This window comes from Jaculus jaculus, chromosome 2 (assembly GCF_020740685.1).
Source record: "Jaculus jaculus isolate mJacJac1 chromosome 2, mJacJac1.mat.Y.cur, whole genome shotgun sequence".
Lineage (NCBI taxonomy): Eukaryota > Metazoa > Chordata > Mammalia > Rodentia > Dipodidae > Jaculus > Jaculus jaculus.
In genome coordinates this window covers 52,663,697-52,675,676 of record NC_059103.1, presented here as the reverse complement: position 1 = coordinate 52,675,676, position 11,980 = coordinate 52,663,697, and the positions used below count along the sequence as shown (strand labels likewise).

Below are 11,980 nucleotides of genomic sequence, written 5' to 3'. Positions count from 1 at the left end.
CAGAAAACCAAAACAAAGTAAAAAGATTTCTTCAGAATTTAAATCATCACCCATTATCCACACAGAAGTTTAAGGTATTTCCTTTCAGTCTTTTAAAAACAATAATGTAACTTTATTTGTTCTTAGGATCTGTATAATCATATGCTTAGCCTGTTTTGTTTCAAATCAGTTTGGCCTAGTGACTTCTTACTGTCGTCCAAAGCCAGGACTACTTTTCTAGCCTAGCCTGATCTCTTGTGGACTCTGAACACACCTATTACCAAACATCTGACATTTGTTGATATAATTGTTCACAATGTAATTTTAAGCCAATGGTGAGTAACCGTTTTTCTAGGACAGTTACATGGAATGTTATCACATACTTGGCAGATCAAAATCCAAACAGCCCTGGAAACCTACTTGTGTCTCATCTGTCCTCAAACTACATAGCAGCAATGTGGTCTTCACTGCAACATAGGGCAACGCTCCAGTAACCAGCACTAGGAGTTTCACTGTGTAGTCTAGTCATCTGGAGCCAAATAAAATGATCATTTTAGTATCAAAAACCCACGAATCTGTACATCTATCTAGTCACTTTCTATAACAACTTACCCTGTCCTTCCTGATTTGTCAAATTTTGCTAGATTTAAGACTTAGGACTAGGTATGGTGGCACATGCCTACAATCCCAACACTGATGAGAGTGAGAGAAAAGCAGTGTGAATCTGAGTTTGAGGTTAGCCTTGGCTAGAGTGATACCCTACCTTGAAAAATCAAAGGGTTGAATAAATTCTAAGGTTGTATTGCACAGCCAGGTGACTAATGATATATACTGTGTATTTCAAAACAGATATAAGGTTTTTAATGTTTTCACAAGTAATACAGCAAGCTTATTATCCCAATAAAATAATTCCACAATGTATCAAAATGTCTCTTATTATTATATCTCAAATATAACTTTATATAAGTTAAAAATAAAACTGTAAAATAGGGTGCACATAGCCAATGAGAAGGGACTCTACTAGTTAAAAGCACACAGATTTTAGAGTCATAAGACCACCAACCACCAGCATCTCATATCAATTTTTCTGCTTTTTGAAGCAGGGTCTCACTCTAGCCCAGACTGGCCCTGAACTCATGATGCTGCTCCTACCTCAGCCTCCCTATGGTGCTGGGATTAAAGGTGTGCATCACCTTCCATCTCTTGTACCATGGACACAATTATGTCTTTAGACTCAATCACATTTTCTGACTACATAAAAAAGACAACGTTACACACAGAAGTCCCACCACTACATACTGAACTAAAATTTATTTTTAAAAGCTAAAGAAAGCTTTATATATCTTTTTATAAAATGAAAATTCAAGTCTTAGAACTAAGCAATGAGTCTTCAATATTATAAAGTTGTTTATAACAAGAGTCAAAGTAGTGGTAACATTTTACCCTTGTAAAAATGTCACAGAATTCAAATTCTAACTTGGATCCACAATGATTCAAGTACTCCGTCTTACTGGAAAAGGGTTTGGTCAGTGTGAAGATAAAAATCCAACAAGACATGCTGTCCAGCCATCCTCCAGTCTTTGGTGAGGGTTCCATCAGCTCACACAGTGGGATAGCTGGCTGCAGTAGCAATTCCACAGTGATTGTCCTTGTCCCTGGCCATTTTCACGTAACCATCTGAGCCCCACTCAGGACCCCAGCTGAAAGGAATTGTCCATTTGAAAAAGAAATGCAAGGAAATATTAGCATTGTTAATAGCTGATATTTAAAAATAGCATTACATTTACATATATCAGGTACTATCCTAAGTGATATCTTATCTAGACAGAAAATACACAACAGGGGACTTGGGAGATAGCTCACTGGATAAAGTGCTCACCTTTCAAGCCAAAGTACCAGAGTTCAATCCTCCCCAGGCTCCACTTAAAAGATAAAAGTACCTAAACTGTTAATTCTATGGGGCCATAATTTTTAGCAAGTGGAAATCCAGAAAGATTCTAATGTAGCAGTTTGTCTCCACATGCTATTTTACATAACATCTTAATTAAAGATAGCTGTGGGCTGGAGAGATGGTTCAGCAGTAAGTATACTTGTTGCAAAGCTGAATGGACTGGGTCTAATTCCCCAGTACACATGTAAAGCCAGATGCACAATGCTGTGCATGCACCTGGAGTTCTTCTGCAGCAGTATGCAGCATGCAAATAAATAAATACAAGTAGTTAAAAAAAAGAGCCAGCCTTGGTGGCGCACGCCGTTAATCCCAGCACTCAGGAGGCAGAGGTAGGAGGATCGCCATGAGTTCGAGGCCACCCTGAGACTACATAGTGAACTCCAGGTCAGCCTGAGCCAGAGTGAGACCCTACCTCGAAAAACAAAACAAAACAAAACAAAATCACTAAGGGCTGGAGAGATGGCTTAGTGATTAAGTGCTCTGTGAAGCCTAAGGACCCCAGTTCGAGGCTCAATTCCCCAGGACCCACGTAAGCCAGATGCACAAGGGGGCACACGCGTCTGGAGTTCGTTTGCAGTGGCTGGAGGCCCTGGCGCACCCATTCTCTCTCTCTCTCTGTTGCTCTCAAATAATAAATACAAATTTAAAAGTATATATATTTAACTCAAGGCCAGCCTGGACTGGGGTGAGACCCTACCTTAAAAGAATAACAAAATGAAACAAAACCAAGAAGAATAAGCAATACTTCTGCTCGTGTGTCTTACTGAAAATGAGAGGAATAAAAGTAGCTTTAAACCTACAAGTCCTGCACCTTTCAGGTGAAATCTTTGGGGACAAATGTGTTTTTCAATGAAGATATTCAGAGTTCAGAAATTCAGTGTTACAAACACATATGCATCACCCCAACAAGCTTGAAGTGGAATCTTACAACCAAGCACAAATACTTCTGTAACCACTCAATGCGGAAAGACTTGAGCTTGAATCCAAATAGTGATCCCCAACAGGATTAATTTTCAACTTAAAATTTCACATTCAGAGTCTGTACCTGTTCTTGACAAGCCAGTATTTATTGTTGTTTGAATCAGAACCATCAAAGCCATAGCCAACCACCAGAATACCATGATCCAAGTCCTTGCTGCTGCAGTCTGGATCATAGTAAATGCCTGCCAGGGTAAAATCAACACTGAGGTGAGCCTTCGAGTACCACAGAACACCTTGTCATACAGAGACATAGGGAGGTATCTCACCATTTAGTACAATGTTATTGGTCCCAAATACTGGTGAAAGATATTAACCAAAAAATAATCCAAGATTTTTTTTCTTAAGTTTCTAATAAATTTTTATTTATTTGAAAGAGAATGGGCATGCCAGGGCCTCTAGCCACTGCAAACAAACCACCGATGCATGCTCCTCCTTGTGCATCAGGCTTATGTAGATCCTGGGGAACTGAACCAGGGTCCTTTGGCTTTGTAGGCAAATGCCTTAACCACTCAGCCATCTTGGGTTGGGTGTGGCAGTCTGTGCCTATAATCCCAGTAATGGGGAGACAGGAGAATCCTGGGGGCTCACTGGCTAGCTAATCCAGCTAAACTGGTAAGCTACAAGTTCAGTGAAAGACTTTATCTCAAAAAACAGTTGATGCCGGGTGTGGTGGTCCATGCCTTTAATCCTAGCACTTGGGAGGCTAAAGCAGAAGGATACACTGGGAGTTGGTGGCTAGCCTGAGACTTCACAGTGAATTAATTCCAGGCCAGTATGGGCTAGAGGAAGACCCTACCTTGGGTGGTGGTAGGGAACAAATTTGAAAAAGACAACTGGGATCAACCTGTGGCCTCCCCACACAAATATGCATAAGAGTTTATAACTAAGAAAATGCCTAGTCAACTGGAAATATCTGTTAAAAATTCTAACCATCCTAAGAGGCAAAACTCCTTACCAAAGAGTGGGTTAGCTGCATTACAATTGTGCCTGGGTTTCTGGGGTAAGATAATAACCATTACCTGACTTGTAGAACTGGAAGGATGGATGGCCTGCATCAATGGCGGCAGCGATGGGCCCCACAGTTGCCACTGCCTTCATGAGAGCCTTCTCCCGCTGAGGGATGTCCACAAACCCAGTGTCATTAGCTACAGAAAACTCGGGCTTGTACTTACAGCTTGCATCCTTCAGAGTGAAAAGGGAGAGACTTCGTCATTACCATTTAGAACCAAAACACTTAGCAATTTGCATCTTGCAATGTGCAAGTAACACTTACAAATCATCCTAGGAAGTGAAATGCGATTATTTGATTTGAAACTTGAGTAGATTAGGAGCTACTTCTTCAGTGGGACCCCCTAGTTCGAGCTGCCCACTTTACATTCTGTGTAGAATGAATGGTTTGCATATTCACCAGGCAAGAATGGAGAGACAAAGGCAAGAGAGCTGTGCAGAGGCAGCTGACTTATGACAGCACTGATGATTTGCAGACAGACTCTACTATCTCAAAGGTGAATTCTGGAAACTGTGGTTTTTTTTTTTTTTTTTTTTTTTTTGGCTTATGTGTTATGCTTTCTAAAACCAGAACTGGGATGATAACGAATTAAAGTGTTTTACTTTACCCTTGCTTCGTATGGATAGGAGTCCTCAGAGTCCAGGCCTCTGTTGTCCTTAACGTACTGAAATGCAAAATCCATCAGGCCACCATTGCAGCCCTGATTGCCCTGAGGCCGAGAACAATCCACAAGGTTCTGCTCACTCAGTGAGACCAGTTTGCCAGTTTTATGGAACATCTGTCCTTCTAGGGAACCAGTCGCACTAAAAGCCCAACAAGAACCACACTGGCCCTGAAAAGAGATGAAAAAGTGGATGGTTTCCTAGGCAAAGACTGAACAACAGCTTACAGACATGGATACACTGAAGGAGCTGGACGTGGCAATGGAGGCCTGTTAATTTGTTAAGTCTGGCACCTGGGTGACTAAGGAACATCCCAAGTTTGAAGCCTGATCAGGTTACATGGTGAAACTATTGTCAAAAAAAAATGACCTCACAATTCTTAGCACTCCCTTCACAAGACCCTCACAATAGGAGGAAAAGATGACAACATCAAAATAAAAGAGACTAAGAGAGAGGGAGGGGATATGATGGAGTATGGATTTGTGAAAGGAAAAGTATGGAATGGGAGGAAATTATCACAGTTTACTGTAAGTATGGAAGTTGTCAATAAAAAAAGAAACAAATTAAAAATATTAAATATTAATATAAAAATATTTTTAAAAATGAACAAGAGCATTTTGAGAAGTCTACAAAGGAAAACACTGTAGGGCTTAAAACAAAGTGGATCTACCTAACCTAATTCTACCTAAGGTACAATCTACCTAAGCCAATTCTTTCACAACTTTTCTGTTGGAGAGAAGGTCTGAATTGTCATGGTCATACCTGATTCTTCACAGGGGTCACATAGCCTTTCTCTCTCCAATCCACAGATTTGGGGATAGAACCAAACAGAGGTTCCTGAAACATTTTCCCCTTCTTGTGTTTGTGGTGTTGAAAGCCATTCATCACCTGTCTGAACTCTTCATTGGTCTTCAGAGACATGCAGAGAAAGTTGAAGAGGTGAATGATTATGTTGTACAAAGCAAAACGAAGCAAAATGAGGAGAGGGGGCTGCAGGAAATGGCTCAGTTGGTGAAGTGTTTGTCTCCCATGCATGAGGACATGAGATTAACCTCCCAGGAACTATGTAAATGACAGGGGTGAGGACGACAGCCTGTAACCCCCCCTGCAGGGAGTGGGGCAGAGACAGGTGGATCCCAGGGGCTCTCTGATGAGTGAGCTTCAGGCCATTGAGACCCTGTCTCAAAGAGGTGGACGCTCAGCACATAACTGTTCTCTGCTGTCGTCCCCCACCCCCCAGCACCACACAAACAGGAAAGAGAAGTGTAGAGTGGAGCAATCTGTCACACTTACCATGTCACCAAAGGCGTTCATATCCATGGTGAAGCCGTGCTTCCCCTCGCTGTATTCCCCATTGTGCAGCTCAATCATTTTCATATTTTTCTCCCACACTGCTCTCCTCCATTCCTCTTCATTCTAGAAGTAAACACAGAACTGGTAGTTTTCACTTCTACTTAGAAGCCAACTCACCTCACATATGTAATCACAGCCACAAGAGAAGAGAGACTATGGCCAGGGAAAGATGGACACTTCTGGAAGACATTCTACCCACACCCAGCCAGAGATGTTTGCTACATATACTGTGCTCAATGGAACTTTAACAGCTTATACCTAGAGCTGGCTTCTAGAAGTAACTTTCTGGTTACAAACTTCCAACAGTAAGGAGGACCACTTTCTCTAGAACACCTTCAATGTTACCTACCGTGCCGTAGAGTCTCTTGTGTGTTGCCTTCCAATGGTGCCACTTTGAGTCAAATTTTTGATCAAGTTTTGGGGTAGCTAAAGCTATTCCCAAGCATACGGCAGCCAGGAAGAGTGAAAGATTCATGGCTCAAAATTCTAGGGAAGGAAAAGAATTTAAAAAATTAAAAAGCGATAAAAAGTCAGGTCTCACATAGCTCAGACTAGTCTTAAACTCTTGATCTTCAGGCAAGCCTCCACCTTTCAAGTGCTGGGATTAAAAGGCGTGACTCACCACCCACAGCTGCAAACCGATTCTTTGAAAAGTTAAAGCCACCTAAGCAAGAGTAGAAATACTTAAATTATCTTCACAGTTGTTAACACAAAGACTTTTTGAAAAAAGCTTAGGGCAAGGGGTGGAGATAAACAAGCCAAGAATTAAAATAAAAAGGTTTTGATTCAGCTACTGACATGGAAAACAGCCACACAAGCGAGTGCTACAGTAATTGGAGCATACTTGACTTTTCAATTATAGTACAAGGATGTATTAGACTTGGTTAAGTTTCAGGACCTTAGGATGTTAAAGGCAACTAGGAAACAAGGAAATAAATGGTTGGTCCAGGTTATTTACAGATATCTCCCCGGTGGTAAAACCTTACTAATGAGCACAAACTAGATCCCAACTACTAGGACAGGGGTCCCCGAGAGTTAGAATTCCACCTCACACCTCCTTTTCGACTCATGCACATCGGGAGATGATTACAATACATCTTTCCTCAACTTCAATCTTCTGCAAGGCCTCCCCCCCCCCCCAGGATATGGGGGACCAGGGCTGCGGGGGCGTGCCGCCAACTCCCGCCCCCAGCACCCGCCGGCCGCCGCCTCACGATGTTATGGCGGCGCAGGGAGCCAGGGACACGGTGACCCAGCATTGCGGGGGTACAGCTGCCCCGGCTGATCCGCGGTGTGACCGCCACTCGGCTCCGGGGCCTGAGCCCGCCGCGGCCGCGAACATGAGACCCCAGGCCAGCCCGGGACCCCCCCCCCAACCGCGCAGCTCAGCCGCCACACTCGGGACGGGCAGATGCTGCGGTCTCCCCGGGGTCGCTGCCCCGCTCCCTCCTCCAGGCCGGCTCCAGCCGCGCCCCGCCGCCGGGGGTCGCTCACCTGGGGGCGGCCGCAACTGCGCAGGCGCACTCCGCCGGCCCGCCACAGGAGAGGTCGCCGAGGTCCGAGAATCTGGCCCAGCGGCCCCAGACTCAGGCTTTAAAGCCTCACGTCTGCGGCCGGCAGCCCCGCCCCGCCGCCTGCACGCGCGGTGATTGGCTGTGCCGGCCTCTGGGCGGGGCCTGCGGGCGCGCGGACTCCGGGCGCGTGACGCCGCCGAGCCCGGGGACCTGTCCCTGAGCTGGGCTCTGGGCGTACCGCGGATGGGGAGGTGACTTGCCGGGGCCGAGGAGGCTGGGAGCGTCCCTGGAGGGTGGGCGGTCAGCGCTGATACTTTGAATGCAAGTGGACCTGGAGTTATGAAAAAAATGCGTGCCGCCAGTTCGGTGTGCTTTTAGCATAACCCGGTGTTTCCTTGTGTTTTGTGTTAAACTATGCAGGCGAAAACGCTGTCTTATGGACACGCGCGGCCATCACACTCTTGAACTCACAGCCCCTGTGGTTTTCAGCGCTCAGTTGAGCCTGTCACTACTTCACCATAGATTGAGAAGCATAGGTGAGACCCCGTCCTCCCCGCAGACCCTGGGAGAGCTTGTCAGGTTCATCATGTATCCACTAGTAAGTTGCCAATTCCGCGGTCAATAGCCGTCCACCCACGATCATTCTAGGAACTCGAATTTAACTCAACTCAGGAATTTTTTTTTTTCTTTTAATGTAACAGGGCCAGGCATGATGATGCACACCTTTAAGCCCAGCGCTTGGGAGGCAGGAGAATCGCTGTGAGTTCTAGTTCGAGGTCAACCTGGGACTACAGGGTGAGTTTCAGGACAGCCTGGGCTAGAGTGAAATGTGAACAGCCCGCCTCCCCCACACGGCAATAAGAGTAATACAGGATTAATGGGGAAGAAGGGTGTTAATGGGTAGAGGGAGGGGATAAGAGAGGATAATTGGGGGCTGGAAAGATGGCTTAGCGGTTAAGCGCTTGCCTGTGAAGCCTAAGGACCCCGGTTTGAGGCTCGGTTCCCCAGGTCCCACATTAGCCAGATGCACAACGGGGCACACGCGTCTGGAGTTCTTTTGCAGAGGCTGGAAGCCCTGGCGCACCCATTCTCTCTCTCTCCCTCTATCTGTCTTTCTCTCTGTGTCTGTCACTGTCAAATAAATAAATAAATAATGGATAAAAAAAATTTAAAAAAAAGAGGATAATTGGGGGACGAAGATCAAAATACATTATATACATGTAGGAAAATATCAAAACTAGAAAAAAAATACGAAGGATGTGAAGCCTGGGTGCTCCAGTGGTTCTGTTTAATACGTGGGTCAAGTGGAGAAACAGAACTGGAGGGTAGATGCCTTATCGCCTGTCAGGGTGGGCTTTCTTGGGTTTTAGAAGGAGCTAGGGATTTGGTGTAGGGAAGCAAGCTCTAACAAGTGAGGCTACTGCTGCAAGGTCCGCACTCTGAGGGGGAAGCGGACTGATAGGAAAAGGGTTCTCAGACCACGTGGCATTTCCTAATGCTTTTTATCCTGTCTTTCCCATTCACGGATTCTTTCCTCAGAAGCCTTTCTCCAGCCTGCTAGAAATTATTTACAGAGGGGTTAGAAAGATGGCTCAGTGCTTAAAGGCATTTGCTTGCAAAGCCTGCTGCCCTGCGTGCCATTCCCCAGTCACTGATGTAAAGCCAAGTTCTGGAGTGGCTCTTACTTGCAGTGAGTGGCAAGAGACCCTGGCACGTCAATAGACACACATACGAAAACATAAATAATTGATTTGCAAAATGTACAGAATAAAACATGGCTTAAAAAAAGAGAAGGGGCCTGGGGAGACGCCTCAGCTGTTGAAGGCGTGCAGGTCTGGGTTCCATTTCTCAGTACTCACTTTAAGCCAGCTTCACAAAGTGGTGCATGCATCTGGGGTGTTTGCAGCAGCAAGAAGCTCTAGTGACCCATGGTTTCCCTCTCTCTCTCTCTTAAGTTAAAAAAAAAAAGTTTATTTTTTTTTTAAATTTAATTTATTAGTTTTCTTTTCAGTAAATACAGGCAGTTTGGTACCATTATTTAGGCTCATCTGTGATCTACCCCCTCCCATTAGACCCTCCTTGTTAATGAAACTGGGTCGTGCATTGTGGAGTTAGCCCAAGTTTATTTTTTTTAAGGAGATGGTCCTTTTAAAATCACTCTGAGCCTCTTACTAATAGCCCATTGAGTGGACCATCAAGAAGGGGCAGACTTCTGGGTGTGGTGGTGCACGCCTTTAATCTTAGCACTCGGGAGGCAGAGGTAGGAGGATTGTCATGAGTTCGAGGTCACCCTGAGACTCCACAGTGAATTCCAGGTCAGTTAGAGTGAGACCCCACCTCGAAAAACAAAAAAAACAAAAAAAACAAAAAAAAAAAAAAAGAAAAAGAAAAAGTAGGGGAGCAGAGTGAAAACACTGCTTTTAGGTGAAGTGACAGCATGTGCTCTTTTGTTTCACTCGGTGGGGTGATGAGATAAAATAAATTAAATTATTAAAGAGAGAGAGAGAGAAAGCACAATGAGCTACAGAATGAGTTCTAGGTAAGCCTGGGGAGTGAGACTCTGCCTCAAAAAAGCAAAAAGCAAAAGGAAGCCACAACAAGAAAACGTGACTGAGAATGATGGAAGCTGATTTTTCTCTGTATTCTCTATGTTTCTGAATGATATCTTCCCCTTCCACAGTCTCCAAATGATTCTCTTGGTTTTTGTTTGTTTATTTTGTTTTTTGAGGTAGAGTCTCCATCTAGACCAAGCTGACCTGGAATTCACTATGTAGTCTCTGTGTAGCCTCCTATTCACAGCAATCCTCCTCCTTTGCCCTTGAGTGTTGGATTAAAGGCATGTGTCATCACGCCTGATGATTCTCCTGGTTTTTATTTAATAAATCCACTTGAATAATTTTCAATATGAGGGTCAAAGTTAAGCAGTTTGAAGAAATTATTTATATGGTGAAAAAATACATCTCTGTGTGTGTGTGTGTGAGAGAGGATTTAGGGAAATAGTTTGAGAAATACTTGTAATTTTCAGTTATCATTATAGAAAAGAACATTTTAGAAAATAAACATTCCTTGTTTCTTTCTCCATATTACTTGTTCTGTCCTTCCTTCTTCCCTCTCTCCTTTCCTTCTTATAAAAATAGACCTAAAGTGCCAATGTGTAAATTCTTAGTGAAAGTTAAATTGAAAGAGAGATTTTTATGATCTAATTTAAAAAAACAATTGAAACGTTTCTGGACATACAAACAATTATTTATTTTTGCTTGATTTTTGAAGCAGTCTTGTTGTGTGTAGCCCTGGCTAACCTTAGATGTTGCAATGTCACATCTGTCTCATATAAATTTGTGTTTATTTATTTTTACACCTGGCCCCTACAGGGATTGAACCCAGGGTTTTATGCATACCAGAGAAGTGCTCTAGCCACTGAGGTATATTCCCACCTCCACTTATCCCATTTTTTTCTTTTCTTTCCTTCTTTCTTTTTTTTTTTTAGATAATCTTACTAAATTGCCTAGGCTGGCATTGAAACTGTGATCTCCTTTCTCAGCCTCTGCCTCCCAAGTAGCTGGGTTTACACATATGTGCTTCCAGGCTTGGCTTCAATAAATGTGTTTTACTTAAAATGAATTTATTTGCAAGAGAGAGAGAGGAGAGAAGGGGTGGGGAAAGAGCATGGGCATGTCAGGGCTTCCAGCCATTGCAAATGAACTCCAGAAGTATGCACCACTTTGTGCATCTGGCTTCATTTGGGTAATGGAGAATTGAACTCAAGTCATTAGGCTTTGCAGGCATCACCTTAACTGCTGAGCCATCTCTCCCAGCCGCCCCCCCCCCTTTTCTTGTAGGTAAAGTCTTGTTCTAGGTCAGGTTGATTTGGAATTCACTATGTAGTCTCAGGTTGGCCTTGAACTCACAACAATCTTCTGCCTCCCGAGTGCTGGGATTAAGGGCATGTTCCGCCCGCTGGCTAAATGTGTGGGTTTATTATTATTATTATTTTTCCAGGCAGGGTCTCACTTTAGTCCAAACTGACTTGGAACATACTCTGTAGCTCCAGGCTGGCATCAAACGCATAGAGATCCTCCTACCTCAGCCTCACAGGTGCTGGGACTAAAGAAAGGTGTGCGCTGCCACACCCAACAAATTATTTCGTTGCTGATTTTTAAAAATCTAATTATGATTAATTATTTTATTATTTTTTTGTTGTTACTTTTATTTATTTGAGAGCGACAGACAGAGTGAGAAAGAGGCAGATAGAGAGAGAGAGAGAGAGAATGGGTGCGCCAGGGCTTCAGCCCTGCAAATGAACTCCAGACGTGTGCGCTCCCTTGTGCATCTGGCTAACGTGGGACCTGGGGAATCGAGCCTCAAAACTGGGTCCTTAGGCTTCACAAACAACTGCTTAACTGCTAAGCTATCTGTCCAGCCCTAATTAATTTATTTGAGAGAGAGAAAGAAGCAGACAGGGAGAGAGAGAGTATAAGCACACCAGGCCTCCAGCCACTACAAATTAACTCCAGACCACCTTGTGCAGCTG

The 11,980-nt window shown here is 44.0% G+C and overlaps 1 protein-coding gene and 1 long non-coding RNA gene across 2 annotated transcripts; one reads left to right on the top strand and one right to left on the bottom strand.

Annotated features, from left to right (window-relative positions):
- Positions 1 to 808: 808 nt before the first annotated feature.
- LOC101594363 (procathepsin L) lies at positions 809 to 7,557 on the bottom strand. The gene is made up of 8 exons (XM_004656846.2): positions 7,430 to 7,557; positions 6,285 to 6,421; positions 5,876 to 5,998; positions 5,345 to 5,491; positions 4,528 to 4,752; positions 3,931 to 4,093; positions 2,976 to 3,093; positions 809 to 1,679 (listed from the first exon to the last, which is right to left on the bottom strand). Exons 2-8 carry the CDS (start codon positions 6,408 to 6,410, stop codon positions 1,580 to 1,582), a joined length of 1,002 nt encoding a protein of 333 aa, XP_004656903.2. The 5' UTR covers positions 6,411 to 6,421; positions 7,430 to 7,557; the 3' UTR covers positions 809 to 1,579.
- Positions 7,558 to 7,653: 96 nt separating this feature from the next.
- On the top strand, positions 7,654 to 8,200 carry LOC123458513. Its single transcript, XR_006635700.1, has 3 exons — positions 7,654 to 7,700; positions 7,870 to 8,047; positions 8,151 to 8,200. It is a non-coding gene; the product is annotated as an uncharacterized LOC123458513 (long non-coding RNA).
- Positions 8,201 to 11,980: the final 3,780 nt, after the last annotated feature.

Excerpts from the sequence above, each read along its gene's own strand:
- LOC101594363 (XM_004656846.2), bottom strand. The coding sequence starts at position 6,410 with ATGAATCTTTCACTCTTCCTGGCTGCCGTATGCTTGGGAATAGCTTTA. Across the intron at positions 4,753-5,344 it reads TGACCCCTGTGAAGAATCAG|GGCCAGTGTGGTTCTTGTTG; the intron begins GTATGACCATGA and ends ATCTCTTTTCAG. Across the intron at positions 1,680-2,975 it reads TACTGGCTTGTCAAGAACAG|CTGGGGTCCTGAGTGGGGCT; the intron begins GTACAGACTCTG and ends AATTCCTTTCAG.